Raw genomic sequence first — 19,851 nt, 5'->3', positions numbered from 1 at the left:
GCAGTGAATTATACTCCAGAGTTCCTCTTTACTGGTTGATCAGAGACTAAACTGATGTCTCAATCTTCAAACCTAACTATTCAACAGCTAAATTTAGATAATGTAGCTGTCCATACCCTAAGTTAGATGATATAATCAACAATTTTGGTGATTTAAATGTTTTTCCAAATTCTTAAATTTGAGTTAATCACAAACAAATGAGTGTGTAATCAAAGAAGACCACAGCAGGCAAAGGTCTTGGCTTGACAAATAGTGAAGAAAGTGGAAAAGCTATTCCACTACCTTTTGGGTTTGCATTTAAAAATTAGGTAATGGTGTTTAGTCTTGATGAAATGGCAGCAGCACAGGTAAAAATTTAATAAGAAAGAGCTGAATATCTCCTCCTATGTATTTGGTGTTGTTGTCCTTGTTGCAAAACTCCATATTATATTCCTGCCATCACAGGATTGTGGATGGTATTTATATGGTGAGATTGAGGAGGTAATGAGCCATCATGTCTGTTAAAAATGATGGAAATGAGCTCTGTTTTTCCTCAGCCATTCAGTAACCATTTTTTCTAGTCTCAGTATCACACTCTACCTCAGCATGTGTCTGGGGGCATTCTGAAGTGGACATTATTCTAAAAATATTAAAGACCTAACAGGTAGATTATCACCAGCCTGTGATCAAGGCTGTTGAGAAGAGGAATCTGAAACAATTTGAAAAGCAAAAGACATAAATGATACCTGCTGTTTTACTAAAGGGGATAATACCTGAAGAATCCATTATTTTAAGAGATAATGCTTTGAAGCAGAAAATTTCTTTGAAAAGATGACATATTTGGCAGGTGTTCATACAGATATTCAGGGCTACAGTATTGCAGTAGAACTGTGTTTATTTGTCTTGTGTTATTTTATAACTGAATTTTTTTGTCATTTTTCTCTCTTCTAAATTTTGCCTAGGCAGATTTTCTTTAGCTAGCACATTGATCTAGGATGTCCTGACTCTGCTGTGCAGGTATGACCAGCGTATGTGTACAGATCCAGAAGATGAGGAAGACTAGTTACAATGAGTCCAAAAATCCCAAAAATTGTGACATACCATCAATGAGGATGCAAATGTGAACAAAAATCTAGCATGTCTGAAGAGTGCAAGATGGTTTTGAACCTGCTGATCAGACACAGAGTTTGAAGACAATGAGTGTGATGATTTCCAGAAAAGCTGCATTTAAGGCTCTTGTGCCACAGTACCATATTCATTTATTTCTTTGTGGCAAATCCTTAAGGGAAATATAACAGTGGTAACTCAGGTGACCTTCTCCTGAGAAATCTTAGAATTTGTTTCCTTCTGATCCTCTCAGACCCTGACACAGAGAGAAAGTCTACACATATGCTTCTGGGTAGTAATTTTGAATAACAATAAAAAAAAGCTCCTCCATCTTTAAACCTACAGTAAAGCTGCAAAGCTGCACAAGTTACTAAACAGTTTTTAGTAACATTTATAAATTTTCTTCAAGGGTTCTGTGAGAGAAAGAAAAGAGATTGGTAATATTGGTTCTTCAAGAATGAAATTCTGCTGACACAGACTTAGTTTGGTAGGTTTTTCTCCCACTTTCATTATGCCATACAGTAAAAGGAATCAAATTTAAATTTTAGGTTTAGAGTGAGGTAGAATGAGGCCTGGAAGCACTACTTGAGATTTACTGAAAAATCTTTATTATATTGCTATGAATGATTGCAATATCTGTAACAGTATTACAAAGTCTATTTAAGAACAAGTCCACTTAGAAGAAAACAGAAACAAATCCAGCCTGAAAATCAGGAACAAAATCCAGTTTGGCTCTAGCACCTTATAACACAAATACTTATTCAGCATGAGCTGAAAATGAACTTGAAATTGATGAAAGTCTTAGAAATATTTATTTGATATAAAAAATATGTCCTATCAAAGGGAAAAAAAAAAAAAGAAAGAGAATCCTGGATCTATTTTTGTCATATAAACAAACTCAACTTGAAGATGCCATGTCTGCATTTAAAAAGATGAGATGTCCTCGCATCACAACCTTATCTTGAGGGGAAAAGAAACCCTTATTTATAACATTGACAAATGTTCTGCAGAGAGTATTTATTTCCTTCTTGCAAGTATTTTGTTATCAATAAAATTTAAAAGTGGTTTCCACAGCTTCCAGATCTGGCATCTGATAGGATTGATAAAATATTTTGCAGTAGAGAGAACTGGTGTGAAGTAACATGATTTTTTTGTCCTATGGAACTTAGGTATTTCTATATAAATTTTTGTATCTATCACGCAGTTTCATTTTGGGCAAATAATGAAATCAGATTAATACTCTATGACATAGTTTCTCTGTTTTAAAAAGAGAAAACAAACAATTAATGTCTCTGTGGCCTGTAGATGAAAAATAGAACATCATGCTAAACCTTGGTTTTGATGGTAAATTACTACCTGTGGACTTCTACAATGTGAAATAGCTTGAGGCTTGAAAATGTTAAATTATTAACATGCCTTGTTCCCACTGTAATTCTGCTACATGTATGAAAAGGACTTAATATTTCAATCCAAGTTTCAACAATTAATTGGATGTACAGCACCTAAAATTACTTATTTAATGCCAGGTTACCTTTAATATCAAAGGTGTTTCTGTGTGCCACCATTATTGTGGGAACAGGAAAGGACTGTTTAGTGCTAATGGAAAAACACAAGTAGCTTAATATTTTCCAAAAGACAATATCTAAGCAACTTCCAGGACTGAATGTCTATTTCATGAGCTATCAGAATCCTTAGCAAAGAGACACTCACTCCCTGAGAAGCTTCATACAGTTGTCCAAGGAAAAGACAACTTATCCTCAGAGAAAAAAACACAGATCTGCTGACATATCCCAAATACATTGACAACAGAAGTGTCATACTTAGCTCTAAAAACAATGAAGCCTGATTTATGTGCCAGAGGTTGTTCTTTTTTATTTTGTACACATGTATGTATGTATATATATATATATATATATATATACACACATCAGTGAAGCATGCTCTGTTCCCAGGACTATGTCCACTAATACTCATCTGCTGCTTGCTGCCTTGAGTGCTCACTCATGTCAATGCCCTGGGTTTCAGTGCAGTGAAGTTAATAGAGGCTAATTTTGAGTATCACCAGCACACTGGCTCTGCTACTCTTTAGCACCACACCAGGGATGAAGCAAGATGTGGATTCATGCTGTATTGGAATAGGTATCCCAATATTATCAGTTAGATTGTGCCTGGGTCAGTTCTGACCCTCGCTGCTGGGCCAAAGGCAGCACTGTAGTGTAATTCACCCCAGAGATACCTTGGCTGCTGGAGAGTGCAGCAGGGCACTGAGCAAGTCCAGGCTTGTCAGGGACTCCGTTTACCTCAGGAGAGAGAGCTTCTGGCGATGGTGAAGAGAAAAAAAGAGAGGATTCTGCTGGAGGGTTGAATGTCCAGATGTTTATTCCATGGTTACAGAGGTCTGAACCGGGGCAACTGCTCCACCAGAATACGGCCGCATGGTCTCATTCACCTTTTAAGCTCTGGGACAGGGGAAGGGGAGGGGACAGGTGAGCTACCAACCAGGTGAAAGGGGCAGGGTCTCAAGGGACTAGGGACACCTATCTGGGCCAATGTCCCCCAGGCCTGAGGAGCATCCTTTGAAATCGACCAACCACACGATGCCTTGCTGGGATGTTAGCCTGATTGACAGGGCACACTCAGCAAGGGGCGAGGGGGAAGGGACTATTGGCACACCTGAGAAAGGGACCCAGAAGCTAAAAACACACCACAACAATGCTGATAACAAGGAGACTTAGGTTAGAAAATAGTCTGATCCCAGAATAGAAATCCTCATGAGAGGATTTCTAGATTACTGGAAAGGGGTCTGATTACAGGAACATTTTATCTGGTTCTCTTGACAGTTCTTAAAAGGAGATGCCTTCTGCCAGGTTTGGGGGAAGAATCTTGGAAGACCTGTGTGGAAATATTCAAGACCAGTAGGTAATACTGGATTTGCCAAGATAAGCCAACCAGAGGACAGAAGCCAAGGAGAAATATGTGCAAGACTTGGCTGACAGTTTTAACTGATGATCTGAAAGTAAAAAGCCTTATTTCACAGATTTGAAGAGCAGAGAGGGTTAAAGTCAGTCCCTTGAAGTTAGGAAACAATGGTGCAATGCTGTAATCTTCTATTCCACTGTGTGTTAGAGACCAGATGGATAACTGCACGTGCTAGATGGAGAAGTGTGCAACCTGGATCTGTGACTCATTATAATACTACTGTTTATCAATTTCTTGTTCCTACAAAAATCTCATATAATTATGTGGCAGATGGAGGAAAAAAAGGAATCAGGTGCTATGAAACCTCTGACCAAAGATTCATTCCTGGGTGTCTTTAACCCTCTTTTCTGAAATTGTTCTCTTCATCATTACATTATTTTCCAGATCTCACTGAAACAGCCCTTTAAAATGTAGATTTGCAAAGCCTATCTTTTTGTACCTGCAAAAATGTTTGCAATATCTAGAAAACTGCTTCATAGCCATTACCCTGTGTCATTGGCTTAATGAGCCACACCAGCAAAAAACAACTTCTTCAGAAACTTCATGTAATTCTCCACAGTTACAATCAAATGCTCTTCACCAGAGCATAAAGACTTTTTATTTGGCTGCTCTGATCTTTGCTTAGGTATTATACTGACTTATCCAAACACTCTGCCTTTATTTCCGCATTTTGAAAAATTTGTAATAAGCTCTCCCTACACAGATTAATGGAATTGTTTGCGTTGGAAGGAAACAAAGATTATTGAGTTCCAGCCCCACTGGCATGGGCAGGGACACCTTCCTCAAGACCAGGTCGCTCAGAGCCCCATCCAACCTTGTCTTAAACACTTCCAGGATGGTGCATCCACAACAGGTATATAGTCTGCAATGAAAATGTTGGTAGTGCCATGAAACAAATAATAGCATTTCTAATAAAAGCTTAAGATCAATTAGAAAAATGAGGAAAGTGTAGTAAAAGGAAATCAGGAACAGAAGGTAACAAAACTACTATATTTAATGGATTTAAAACTTTGAGACATTTATTAATTTGAATCGATTCAGAGTTCATGATTTCAACAGAACATTTTTGAATGCTTTAGATTAAAAGTCATAAATTTCATGAATTTGTATGACTTAAATATATATAGCTTCACCTTCTTTTTATTTCATTTCATTCAGAAAGGAAGATTTTTAAAAGGACTTTCAGCTGAGTTCTTGCAAGCCCTACTACATATGGGATGATTGTTTACAACTGAGCTATAAATCCTTTCCAAACAAAGTTAAAAATAGGATTATTAAGGCAATATTAAATATGATAAAATGAACAACACTCTATTAAATCTGCCTCATTTTACTTCAGTAACAAAAATAAATAAATATTTTTAATTTATTCTTATCATTAACTAAGTATATGTCAAATCAAAAACATAGTTTTGACATTGCCAAAGTGAAATAACCTGGCATTTAAAGAGAATGTTGGTATATGATGTGTATGTTACTATTGTACAGAAATAGCATAAGCGTAAAATAGTCTCTCAAAAATGCAGAAAAACAAGTCAATGAGTCATAAGAAAAATTGTCTGTCAGCACTGTTGTTTATTGATGCTTTTGATTCAAATATCTGTGTTGATCTATATGGTTTAAAATATATATATATATCGTTATATATATATATATATATATAACTATATATATGGTTTAAAAATAACCATAGTATAAATAAAGGGATGCATAAAGGTTTTTTTGTTTGTTTGTTTTTAGCAAAAAAATCCTTTTGGCAGTCTATACAGAACTTATTTTAAGAGCAAAGATTGAAAACTCCGATAATCTACAAGTACTTCAATACCCCAGATCTTGTAATTTGTTTTAATGAGAAATAAAATATGATTATTCACTCAAAATTGGCTGCTGGCACTATCATAATACAAATTCAATTTTTTTTTTCTGACAGAGCCAGAAAACCAATGAAATGTGACTTTTATATGGAAAATAAAGTAGAAGTCTGGTGTAATGCACAAACAAAAATGCACTGAGGAAAAAGCTGAAGTGTGAGGGTCAGGTAGGGTGTGTGTATAATACACAGTTTTACAAATAATTACCTTGTTTTTTTAAATAAGAGAAGACACAAGCAGTGAAAGCTATTACTCAAAAGCAAACATTAACATACTGTTGTTTAGAATTATTTTTATTAATTTAGATATTTTGAATTCTTCCATTCAGATTTTTTCTTTTTCTGTTCAATTATTTATTTTAACAACATTTTCTGTAAATACTAACCAGGATGTAGCAATTCTGCAAATTAAAAAGAAGTATTTTTGCTATGGTGGAAAGCTAAAAATAAATGGAAAATGTTAATACCTTGTTATTGTCAGTGGTTTTTTAGCAGGTTTTTTAAAAGATAGGATCCCCTGATTTGTTAGGGACCAAAGAAAATTCAAATATTTATAATAGAAATTACATATTTAAATGGGTGGCAGAAAACTTATCTATATACTATATATAGGTACATATATATCAAATATAGATGTCACTGAAACATAAGTTGTTGTGTAGATGTGGCAGTGAATATGTCTATAAAAAGCAGCCTTGGGCCAGCATATATAACCAGCACAAAAGGCCACTAATTGCAGTATGCACACTTTGATATATATGCAGTAAATTTTGTTTGGCTCCTCTGTTTTTCATGTCTTGTTAAATCTCAGCAATAAATCACTGATTTATGCAGTGATTTCTTAGACAATGACTGATGCTCATGATAAGAATCTCTGTCTAGTGCAAATTAGATAATCTTGAGACATTTCACTCCTTCATTGCTTTGAATTTTTTAGCAGCTACAAAGTCTGCTTGTAAGTGGCATCAGTAACATAATATTTTCACTTGTAACTGAATCAGCTACATATTGCTTGGGTCAGAATAAAATCCTTCTCAGAAAATTTATCTCTGTCAAGCAATTAAGATATTTGACTTTAGTTTGAAGACAAAAGCTTCAGAGCTTCAATTCTTTCAGCCATAGTGACTGACAGTGCTAAATAAACATTATTAATAAATCATTAATCTGTAACCAAAGACAAGGATCTTGCTGGAATATTTGCCAAATGCCTACTTCAGGAAATCTCACTGGAACATTTGTCATTCTCACAATTACAGTGGAGAGAGCAGAGTATTTCAGACAGTTAAATTAAAGCAGGAGAAAACCAGCAGCATATTTGTTTTAAGACTGTAATAAACCCAGGGTTATTTTCAAAAAGAATTCAAAATATAAAGTTTGAATACTAAATAAAAAAGGGCCAAATTAGTTGTTGCTTCAGTTTAGCAAATGGGACCTATGGCAAGGTAACAAGCAACAACCTCTACAAGGCATTAGGAAAAAGAAATGGGGACAAAAAAAGAAAATTATGAAAATGAAGAGGAAATTTGATGCATTTCTACTTCTCACCTCAGCCTCCAGGTTTCAAATGGTGCCTGAAATGTCATTCATGTAATTATCAAATTGAAAGCAATTTCAGCTCAGCTGATTTGATTGTGCATTAATGGCTGGGAAAAGAAGATAAGGAATGTGCATGGTAAAAATAGCTGCCCATAACTTCAGCAGCAAATGGGGTCTTATTAGGCAACCTTAAATTCCTTGGTCATTAAGGTGGTCTTGAATTTTTTGTTTATTAAAGATTAGCACCAAGTAAAAAAAAATGAAATCACCTAATCAAAGTCTTCCTGTCATCTTCACCTTCCTTTCTGAATAGTGATTGAATCTTTTTGAGAGAGTTTACTAAATCTCACAGTGCTGAAGGTGGAATATATCAGTAGGTCTGTTTCTTGCCTTTCAGTGATGGTTGCAGAGGACAATGTGTGTCATACCTCCTTTTCACTGGAAAGTTGACTTGTAATCTGTCAGCAACTGTAATTTAATTCCAGCAAAATGAGGAAAATAAGAAGTAATATGTTGGTTACTTCTTCAACCATAGCCTAGAGTCTAAAAGGGCCGCATTGCCAACTATTGACTTGGCAGTTTCTGACAGGAGAGAGCCTGGAGCAATCAGCCTCTGTTCCTCATTTATTTCAGCATCTCAGGGAATCTCTCCATTGATTTCTTTCCTGTCCTTCATTCTCATTTTTACTATCTAAAACATAAGACTTGTGTTCTACCCTACCAAAATTCTTGTCTCACATTTTTTTTCTAAACTACTGCTTACATTTATGTTGGCACTGAATTTGCAGAATCTGCTGTCACTATAGGCTCCCTCCATGTGGGCTGTGGTCTCTAAGCTTTTGTTTGGACTGGTTTGGCTGTGTCCTGTTTCTTCATCAAATTCACTGAACCTAAATAGATAAAACTGAAAAACTTTGTCAGAATTTCTCTTTAATTATTTGTGTATACTTTCTGTTGACCTGCACACTGAGAGCATCTCGGTATTGGTCAAATATGAAAAAACAGCAAGAAGGAAGTAATTTTCAGACATATATTATCCACTCAGTAATTAGAAACTGTAAAGAGAAAAATCTGAACAGAAAAAATCCAGTGACCAGTGACACATAAAGATCAAAATGGCTATAAAACATTTCAAAAGCCCTTCCAGGTAGTAGAGACAGGCTTTGAAAAGTCACTCTGGAAAGCCAGACCTGCTGAACAAGCTGGAGGAATGATCCTCAGCAAAACAGACTATTGTCTTAAACCTCCTAACCTCCTATGTTTTGTTCCTCCTTAGGTAAATAAGAAGAAATGGTATGCAAGATATAGTATTTCTCAGACTGTTTTGTGAAATTCCTCCAAAGGATATACAAAGACAAATCCTTCCCTTATTTTTTAATCAAGACCCAGCTGTGAGAAGCTTGCCTGTTTTTTGATAAGCTATGAACTATAAAAGGAAGCAGGGTATATGATATTTACCAGCATAACTTTGGAGACTAGGGAGAAGATGTCCGAAAGAACATCATTATGAAAAGGAGCTGAAAAGAATTCAATACAGTGAGTTTGTTTTCAACACACCACACAGAATTTGATGAGGTATTATGGAAAGAACCTGACCCGTTACAATTTTTAAAATGTCTCTAGAGAAATATCATTGAAAGAATATCTGTTTTTAGTTGCATATATGTCAAGAAGAAAGAATCTCTTTGAATCACTAGAAATGACTCTTAGTTCTGTCTGTCTGTATACTAACATTGCCATCCTTATTCTTGGGAACAATTATAATAGTAACTTGAGTAACTAATAGTAACTACTACCACAAAACTGAAATCTTCCCACTTTCATTCTATATTCTGTAATCTCAATACTGTATAGAAGTAATTTTAGTTTCAGTTTCTCTTACCTTTCTCTCCCTAAACTCTTTTACATACAAACATGTAAAAACCCCTTGACATGAATAGCAAACACCCATTCTGTACTAGTATTATTAGATCAGGCAGAAACTATAGAATGGGAGCTGCCACAAAGTGTGTTAGGACATGATCATGACATTCTGCTCTTAGCTTTGTGTATAAATCATTAATATGGGGGAGAGAAGAAAACTCTACAAATGTTTGTTTATTCTCCAAATACAACATTTTTGCAGGACAAACTCTAACTTACTGGTTTATAGTATCCCTGTGAATGAATGGGTGTGAGTCTTGTAAAGCTTTCAATTAAAAAACCTTTCTGGTTTTAGTTTATTTGATTGGTACTTTTAATTTTGACAGAGACACTGTTAATTTGACTAAATTCGTGACCACAGAAATGGCTGGACAGGGAGTTCATAGTCAGCTACTTAGTCAATTGGTTGTTTTGAGAATGCAGTAAGGACTGTCTACAAAAAAAATTCCAGCAAAATAATGAAACCACAATCCAGGCATGTCTCATCTTAATAAACAATGATATCTAATAAGAATGAATCTTTACTTACTTTCCAAGTGCAAAACACTCCATCTTAACAGTAGTTCCCCTTGCAGCTGTAACTGTGTAAGGAAAATGGACTTCAATTTTTGGTTCATATTCCCCCATCGCACCTGGAAAATAGCGAATGTTTACAATGTGAAATATCATCAGTTTTCCATTATCACAGAAAGACCCATGGCCTGCTTTTTGAATCTGACAGCAATAAAGTTGGTAATTGATGGGGATAACCTCACTTGACCTGATGTGCTGTGCCCAGGTGCAGTATATATATATACTAAAATGCTCTTCAGTTTACCAGCTGCACAACATTGAGCTTTAGAAAAAGATTTAGTTTTTCAAACTTGGGTTAATGTTTAAATGTCCGAAGATTAACATGGGCAATCAATAGAAGAGTGAGACTTTTCATGGACCAAACCTTTGTTTACCAGCACATTCACAACTGGACAAATAAATCAACATATCGTGCTGTGTTTGACTGAGGACATTCTAAGCTGAGGGAAAAACCCTCAAATTATGTAGCAGCATTTGTGTACACAGACACAAACACAGATATGTAGACATGAAAATTTCAGTTATGTAATTTTCAGTGAGACTTATAATTTGGAAGAGGATTTCTTTTCAGGACAACACTTTAAGTACTGTAAGATAGCATTCTAGGAAATGGGAAAACATTCAGGAATGGGAAAATATAGAAGTTGAAATCAATAAAATTATCTCAGATTTGGTGTAGAGTGATTGACAGCTTTGAAGAATCACAAGAGCTTAGGAATGAGAAATCAGTAAGGAAATGGAGCTATGTTTTATAAGGTGTGGTGAGAAATTTATGTTTAATGCCACTTGGAGAAAATACAATCGGCATGCAAGGAGAAGAATATGACCCTAACAGCTGTATTTGGTTAGATGGAATTTGGGCTATGGGGGTAGGAAATACTCGGGAGCAAAAGGCTGTATTTAAAAAAGTAAGAATGGTTCAGATTTTTAGATGACAAAAATAGAGTAAAATCTGACTTGTTGAAAAAGTAGCAACAAGAAAATCTAAATCTATAAATTCAGTCAAGATTCTCCAAAAGACTCTAAACCAAGCAAAAAGGAACAAGAGATGAAAAGGCAGGAGAGAAAAGAGATCTCTTATGTGAGAAAGAAAAGAAATGAGCATAAGAAGAAACATGGAAGTAGAGGAGTACAAGATTTACAGCTGAGAGAATAAGAGTTGGCAGAGATGGATGAAAAAACAACCCACAACTTGCTAGAGTAAAACACAGTACATAAGACTGAAACTGTAAAACATATATTCCTAGCCTTCAAATGTTCCTTGTGGGGCTCAGGATTTTCCAGTGGGGCTGTGCTCTCATTTTCCCACTGTCACTCAGGTCCCTGAAGAAGCTTGGTTCTGGAGGAAGTCTGAACATATATACATTTGAATGTTTCATCAGGGGCTTAAGTCTAATTAGAAAATCCAAATGTGTCTCATAAGTGAATCAAATGGCAGAAAAAGAAAGCATTAAATGCTTTTATTTCAAACAATGTAATTCTATAAATAATTCTATAGGTAGACGATTTCTTTGTAAAAATAATTATCCTGCAAGTATTATGTGGGCTAGCAATACTGACCCATTTCCTCCAAGACAGTGTTTTGACATTGCTTTATGAATCCTCTTTTTTTAATAGGAAAAACCCCCATATGTGTCCTGGGTATTAAAATTAAGCCAGGCCATCAAAAAATGGTAGTCAATTAAAATTTTCCTTAGCCTAGACTGAAGTGATTGCTAGTATAATATATCATAAAAATGCATTCCCTCTGGATTGGAAGACATCAATAAATTAATAATTTATTTACACTCCTTGTAACATTGTTTACTGTTTTCTGATTTTTTGTGACTATGAATACTAGTTTCTGACTTACCTCAGTTAACCAATTACATGGTTTTACAGGATATCTATCATATCTCCTCTCAAATATGTCTTCAGCAGACTGAAAAACCCCAGACCATTAAGCCTTCCTTAAAAAGAATCTTTACTAAACATTCCTAGTGCCCATGTGGCACCTCTTCAAATTCCATTCTCTCACTTTGAGATGTGAAGGTGAGAACTGCACAACAATAATGAAGATGTATATCTTTCTTTTACACTATTTATTTCCTTGGAGTTTTTTCATTTTTTTACAAAATTCAGTTCTATTTGCTGTTTTGTACTCGAACTGATGTTCATACACTGTGGCACCCTAATATCTTTACAGATAATATCTAATAAAGTATTATTACTTTGTTCATTTTGCTTCCAGATAGTTTATGTGTTGAATAGTGAAATCTCAGATAAGTCCTTACTGACAATCTCTCAATTCTCCAAACAGTTTAGGTACTCGTATAGTAGATTTTTTTTCTAATATATTTTTAATTGAAAGTAGGGCTGTACTTCAGCTCCTCTAAGAATTTACTTTCCTCAACAGCCTTTGATGGGTGACCCTGTAAAGAACAATGTGAAACGCAAGCAGCTTGGCCATTTCTGTTCATATTCTCTCTGACTCTTTAGGAAAGCTGTATACAGACTGAAGCACAGTTTCCCTGGTCAAAATCTGTGTTGCTGGTATACAACTGTGTGATAAGACTACTGTATGATAATGTGCTGAATAAAATCCTAATGATCATACCTTTTTATGTATTTTCTATCGAAATACTTGACACAGAAGTGAGACCTAGTGGTCTGTTATGCCTTAGATGTTCTTAGGAGTCCCTTTTTTTGAAAAATCCCCCCACCTTTTCTACCTACCTTCCTTCTAGTCCTAAGCATCAGTGAGAAGGAAAATAGTACATCCTGCTTCCTTCCATACAGAAGTTTGGCTTTGGAACCTCATTATTATTTGTAGTATCAATATTTCCTCTAAAATTTCTTCTATATAAACTTCAATTACAAGAGCATCAGTCCTGATAGAGAAATCTCCTATGTTCCTTTGTAGTGAATACTGTTGAAAATAGCTCATTTAGGTTTTATGATGGAGCCTTATATTCCTAAGGTGTTTCTTTTAAATCTCTGATGCCTGCTGACTGTTCACACTCACTGACAGGTTTTGTGTTTCAATGAAATTAAAAATGGAATGGTTTTGCTTTTGGGTAAGGCTTTGTTCTGGAAACTAATTGTCTTGAGTTGTTACACAGTAGTCAACACTTGCTTTTATTAGCCCTGAATAAAAACAGAACTTACTATAGGATTAAATTATTCTTGCTTTTAAAATAATACAGTACATCTGTACCCATCTGAGGGACAATATTATCTTTCAGATCTTATGTTTCTAACTTACATTAAATCCCTTTAGTGAGTGAAATCTGTACACGTATTGAATGTTCTTTGCATGTCATGCCATCATTTCATACTCTTAATGAAATGCTGATTGACTGATGCTTTGCACCACGTCCTGCTCTTCCAGGTTATTGCTACCCTAGCAAGAGACATGCCTGCAGCAACTGGCAGGAAATGTATAAAAATTACTGAGCAATTGCTTGGTATCCCTATGAAAATTAGGAAACAAAAGTCTATTATTGCAGAAGGATATTTTTCATCCTTATTATTTATGATCTTTGAGACCATGAAGGCCATTAGAGTTGCATAGATATTAAGGGAATTGTTAAGGCCTTACCTTCCCATATTACACTATAATTGCTCTGCTATGGCTGTGCTGCCTCTAGGCTCCTTAGCTTTCTAGCTTTTGTTTTGGTCACTTGAGTCAGGGATGGCAAAACAATCATCACCTGCATTTTCATGAAGATTTTTGTTCATTTGTGCTAGATGCTAAAAGGAAGCAGAACTTTTAAGAAATATTCAGGTTTTGAGCTATGTGCACTGGAATCAATCTCTCTCAGGCTTATATACATGACTCCTTTACAGAGGTTTGGCCGGGGCTGTAAAAAATCCTCTCAGTCATTTTTTATACCCAGTTATCAAACATGAAATACAATAATAAATAAAATTGATCAGCAGAGAATAAAAACATAATATACGATTTTCAAGTGGCTAACAAATCACAGAGCTCACATGGTTTGGGCACTTGTCCAGGTTTAGAGCAAATTTGGGGAAGAATCCCCCCAAAGGAGCTCCGGTGGGAAAAGCAGATCCAATCGGCCCCTCCCCCCAACTGGTCCGGGAGGAAAGAAAAATACCTCCTTGGAGAAAGGTGGAAAAAAAACCCCTGTTTATTAAACAATAAGACCAAAACAGTATCAAAACAATGAGACCCCTTGCCACTCTAAAAGAGATGACAAACTGAGAAAAAACCCCGGGTTCAAGCAGCAGCTCACTCAGTCTCTGATCAGTCTCTCAGTGCTGGAATTGTCGCAGGCCAGGGCCGGCCCGGTGGGCCACAGCTGCAGCTGCCGGTGCTCTCCTGGGTGTTCAGTCCAGAGCAGTTCCAAGAGGTCCAAAGAAAAGGGAAAAAACAGTCCAGGGAACTTCTTTGCCTCAGCTAGCTAACACTAACTAAAAAGCAAAAGAAGAGCTCTCTGTCCCGCTGTCTGTCCGCAGACAACACAGTCAGGAGCAGGAATGTGGAGGAGTGCAGTGTCTGAAAAACAAAACTGCGCGCTTCTTCTCTCTCCCCCTTCACTCTCTGTAACACTCTTAAAGGTACAAAACTTATTATTATTCAACATAAACAGAATGAGACGATTGGGGATAAAAGCATCATATAGTCAACCCAGGACATTCCACCCCTTATCCCCATATCGTCTGCTTACTACTAAAACTAATATAAATTCTAACTCTACAAGTACATACATGATACATCCATTATACAACTATACACAGACAATGGTAATAACATTCAGGAAACAGTGATATTTATACAGGTTTTATCCAACAATCAGGTCTCCCTGAGGTACACATCGTGTTCTTCCATCTTTTTGCATTATCCACCACGTGCAACCTGGTCCCTGAGCAAAGACAACCCCACGAATGGGTTTGTCTGTACTCGAGGCAGAATTGATCCACACAGTCTTCCCTAACAAACCTCTGACATGTACCACTGGGACTTTGTCTCCATCTACTCTCTGCAAAGGCTCAGATTGGGCAGGGCCGACTCGGTTAGTAGAGCCTCGGGTGTTAACTAACCAGGTGGCCTTTGCCAGATGCTGATCCCAGTTCTTGAAAGATCCCCCACCTAATGCTTTCAATGTGGTTTTTAACAGTCCATTGTACCTCTCCACTTTGCCTGCAGCTGGTGCATGGTAGGGGATATGGTACACCCACTCAATGCCATGTTCCCTAGCCCAGGTGTTGACAAGGCTGTTCTTGAAATGAGTCCCATTGTCTGACTCAATCCTCTCAGGGGTGCCATGTCTCCACAGAACTTGCTTTTCCAGGCCCAGGATGGTGTTCCGGGCTGTAGCATGAGGCACAGGGTAGGTTTCCAGCCATCCAGTGGTGGCCTCCACCATGGTCAGCACGTAGCGCTTGCCCTGGCGTGTCTGGGGCAGTGTGATGTAGTCAATCTGCCAGGCCTCCCCATACTTGTACTTGGACCACCGCCCACCGTACCAGAGGGGCTTCAGTCGCTTGGCCTGCTTGATGGCGGCACACGTCTCACAGTCATGGATAACCTGAGAGATACTGTCCATGGTTAGATCCACCCCTCGGTCTCGTGCCCACTTATAGGTGGCATCTCTGCCCTGGTGGCCTGAGGCATCATGGGCCCACCGAGCTAAGAATAACTCTCCTTTATGTTCCCAATCTAGGTCTATTTTGGACACCCCTATCTTTGCGGCTTGGTCTACCTGATCATTGTTTTGGTGCTCCTCATTAGCTCTACTCTTGGGTACATGGGCATCTACATGGCGGACCTTCACAGGCAGCTTCCCTACCCTGGTAGCAATGTCTTTCCACTCTTCAGCAGCCCAAATTGGCTTTCCTCTACGTTGCCAGTTAGCCTTTTTCCACCTCTCCAGCCATCCCCACAGAGCATTGGCTACCATCCATGAATCAGTATAAAGGTAGAGCTTTGGCCACTTCTCTCTCTCAGCAATGTCCAGGGCCAGTTGAACAGCTTTGAGTTCAGCAAGTTGGCTTGATCCACCTTCTCCTTCAGTAGCCTCTGCCACCTGCCGTGTGGGGCTCCATACAGCTGCTTTCCACTTCCGGTTCATTCCCACAATGCGGCACGACCCATCAGTAAAGAGAGCGTATTGTGTATCTTCTGCTGGCAGTTGGTTGTATGGTGGAGCTTCTTCAGCTCGTGTCTCTTCTTGTTCCCCTTCATCAGAGAGACCAAAGTTTTCACCTTCGGGCCAATTTGTAATGACCTCCAAAATCCCAGGGCGATTCAGTTTACCTATATGGGCGCGCTGAGTGATGAGAGCAATCCACTTGCTCCATGTAGCACTGGTGGCATGGTGAGTGGAAGGAACCTTGCCTTTGAACATCCACCCCAGCACGGGTAGTCGGGGTGCCAGGAGGAGTTGTGCTTCAGTGCCTATTACCTCCGAAGCAGCCTGGACTCCTTCATAGGCAGCCAGGATTTCTTTCTCTGTTGGAGTATAGTTGGCTTCAGACCCTCTGTAGCTTCGACTCCAAAATCCCAGTGGTCGACCCCGAGTCTCCTCAGGCACCTTCTGCCAAAGGCTCCAGGACAAGCCATGGTTCCCGGCTGCAGAGTAGAGCACATTCTTCACCTCTGGTCCTGTCCTGACTGGGCCAAGGGCTACTGCATGAGCAATCTCCTGCTTGATCTGTGCAAAGGCTTGTTGCTGCTCTGGGCCCCAGTGGAAAGTGTTCTTCTTATGGGTGACCAGGTAGAGAGGGCTCACGATCTGACTGTATTCGGGAATATGCATCCTCCAAAAACCTATGGCGCCTAGGAAAGCTTGTGTCTCTTTCTTATTGGTGGGTGGAGACATTGCTGTGATCTTGTTGATGACATCGGTGGGAATCTGACGCCGTCCGTCTTGCCACTTCACTCCCAGAAACTGGATCTCTTGAGCAGGTCCCTTGACTTTGTTCTTCTTGATGGCGAAGCCAGCTTTTAGGAGAATCTGGATAATTTTCTCCCCTTTCTCGAACACCTCTGCTGCTGTCTTCCCCCACACAATGATGTCATCAATATATTGCAGATGTTCTGGAGCCTCACCCTTTTCCAGTGCAGCCTGGATCAGTCCATGGCAGATGGTGGGGCTGTGCTTCCACCCCTGGGGCAATCGGTTCCAGGTGTACTGCACGCCTCTCCAGGTGAAAGCAAACTGAGGCCTGCATTCTGCTGCCAGAGGAATGGAGAAAAATGCATTGGCAATGTCTATAGTGGCGTACCACCTTGCTGCCTTGGACTCCAGCTCGTACTGGAGTTCCAGCATGTCCGGCACAGCAGCGCTCAGGGGTGGGGTCACTTCATTCAATGCACGATAGTCCACAGTCAATCTCCATTCTCCTTCAGATTTTCGCACAGGCCAGATGGGGCTGTTGAAGGGTGAGTGGGTCTTGCTGACCACCCCTTGGCTCTCCAGCTCTCGGATCATCTTATGGATGGGGATCACAGCATCTCGATTCGTTCGGTACTGTCGGCGGTGCACTGTTGAGGTGGCAATTGGCACTCGTTGCTCTTCCACCTTCAGGAGACCTACTGCAGATGGGCTGTCTGACAGTCCAGGCAAGCTGTTCAACTGCTTGACACCCTCTGTCTCTACAGCAGCTATTCCAAATGCCCATCTGAGTCCCTTTGGGTCTTTGAAATACCCACTTCGAAGGTAGTCTATGCCCAAAATACATGGGGCCTCTGGGCCAGTCACAATAGAGTGTTTCTTCCACTCATTTCCAGTCAGGCTCACCTCAGCTTCTACCAGAGTAAAGTCCTGTGATCCCCCTGTCACACCAGCAATAGAAACAGACTCTGTCCCCACATGTCTTGATGGGATTAATGTGCATTGTGCACCAGTGTCAACCAAAGCTTTGTATTCTTGTGGTTCATATGTGCCAGGCCAACGAATCCACACAGTCCAAAAAACACGGTTTTCCCCAGCCTCTACCTGGCTAGAGGCAGGGCCCCTCTAAGCCTGGTTATCCTTCTTTCCCTGGGCATATGTCTTGGAGGTTCCTTCAAGGGGATCAAAAATATTGTCATTATCATCATATGTGACAGTTCGGTTACTGGCCACTGGAGCTGCTTCCCTTTTGGAACTTCCTCTCTGAATCTTCAGTTGTCTCACCCGTTGTGCCAGAGCAGAGGTAGGTTGTCTATGCCATCTCCTCATGTCTTCTCCACAATCACGCAAATAGAACCACAGCTCAGCTCGTGGGATGTACCTTCTCTCGCCGTCTGGGGAACGTCTGCGTTGGGTACCAGAACCTCTGATCTGTACTGCCGAGATTTGGAGTTTGGAGAAAGCTCTCTTTAATCTCCTCCCTCAGTTTCTTGTGACCCTCCTCTATCTTGTCCTCTAATTTTTGAAGACGTGTTTCCACCGCTGCGATTCTGGCATGTGTTGGGCCATGTACAGCATCTGCATATGCTCGGAGCTTCCTTGCCATGTCAAGCACAGTCTCACCCCTCTCATCCCTCTTCATGATGGCTAAGGCAGAGGCATATTCTTGTGGCCCGAGTCGTACGAGTTTTCGCCACATCACAGACGTGCATGGTACTAAGTCTGGGTTCCTAGTTGTTACATCATCTGAGAAGATAATCTCAACCACGGCCATTTCTCTCAGGCGTTGGATCCCTTGCTCTATTGTCTTCCACTGAGTCTGCTGCATATAGAGATCGTCTGCACACAGGTATCTTTCTGCTACACTTCTTAGGACCCGTTCCCAGAGGCTCTGAGAGTTAGCCCCCCTCATCATTCCTTGGTCTATGACAGTATCCTGTGACAGGGATCCCAAATGCCTGGCTTCAGTGCCATCCAAAATTGTAGCCTCGCCTGCAGCATCCCAGAGACGGACCAGCCAACTAATTATGGATTCATCAGACCTTCGAGTGTAGTCCTTCCTTAGGCCACGAAGGTCCTTCAGGGAATAAGACTCAATATTTGCGTCTGATCTTGCACCTGCTGCTTTGACTCCTGATTTTACGTCAGGAGGCATTGAGGTTCCTTCTCCTGTATCACCACCATCATCATCATCATCATCCACTGGTCGATCAGTTTTTTCCGTGCGTTTCCCACTTCTAGTACTGGTAGCAACAGCCATGGGTTTAGATGCTGGCTTAGGCTCACTGTCTGGTCTAGCTGCTGGCTCTGAGCCTGGGCTGTTGGCTACAGCTTGAGTGACTGGGATAGCTGATTTATCTCCCTGCCCCCCTGCCTCTGTCTGCTGCCCGACAGTATCTAACAAAGTGCGATAAGCATAGGCCAGGGCCCAGCTTATTGCAATTAGCCTTTTCTCCTTAGAATCGTCATGGCACTTCTCCTTTAGGTATTTCCCCACCTCTGCTGCGTTCTGAATTTGTTCCCGTGGGAAATCCCAGTCTACAGGATCAGAAAATTCCTTCAGGGTTTGGCCTATATTTTCCCATTCTCCACCCCACTCAGGATTTTTCACGCCTGCATCTGCTTCTGGATCAGGGGTCTCACCAGCTCCTCTGGATATCTCAGCCCTCATTCTAGAGAAGCTGCAGACCATATAGAGGAAACTTACCAAATTAAATACCAGAAAGATGGTCTCTTTAACATTCAGGGGAAACTGAACATTCTCAAAAAGTGACATAACCGATCCAAAGGAGAAGAGGGAAAGGGAAGGCTGGAAAGTCTCATTCTTAGCTCCTCCTCTAACAGACTGAGTGTAGTTACTAATAAATTCCCAAAACATACCACTGGAATTGGGATGCAGGGTAGGGTGAAGAAACCATAAACCATACATGCTGTAAACAGAGGTCAGTATCTTTTTGAACGCTTTATAAATCATTATCACCAAGGCCAGCACAACAGCTATTCCAATCCGTACCCCTCTACCGTAAAAATTACTTGTTAAGG

The 19,851-nt window shown here is 39.6% G+C and overlaps 1 protein-coding gene across 7 annotated transcripts in view; it reads right to left on the bottom strand.

Moving 5' to 3' along the window:
- Positions 1-19,851, bottom strand: part of CNTN5 (contactin 5) — a 619,341-nt gene that overhangs the window by 132,716 nt on the left and 466,774 nt on the right. For all 7 annotated transcript variants that reach the window (XM_074535151.1, XM_074535149.1, XM_005482597.4 and 4 more), the window contains one exon: positions 9,924-10,026. In XM_074535151.1, coding sequence (XP_074391252.1) covers positions 9,924-10,026 — 103 coding nt within the window. The remainder of the gene's footprint in view (positions 1-9,923; positions 10,027-19,851) is intronic.

The sequence above is a fragment of the Zonotrichia albicollis genome, chromosome 2 (genome assembly GCF_047830755.1).
Source record: "Zonotrichia albicollis isolate bZonAlb1 chromosome 2, bZonAlb1.hap1, whole genome shotgun sequence".
NCBI classification, from domain to species: Eukaryota; Metazoa; Chordata; class Aves; order Passeriformes; family Passerellidae; genus Zonotrichia; species Zonotrichia albicollis.
The sequence above is the reverse complement of the archived record's forward strand: the minus strand, read 5'-3'. Positions and strand labels throughout refer to the sequence as shown.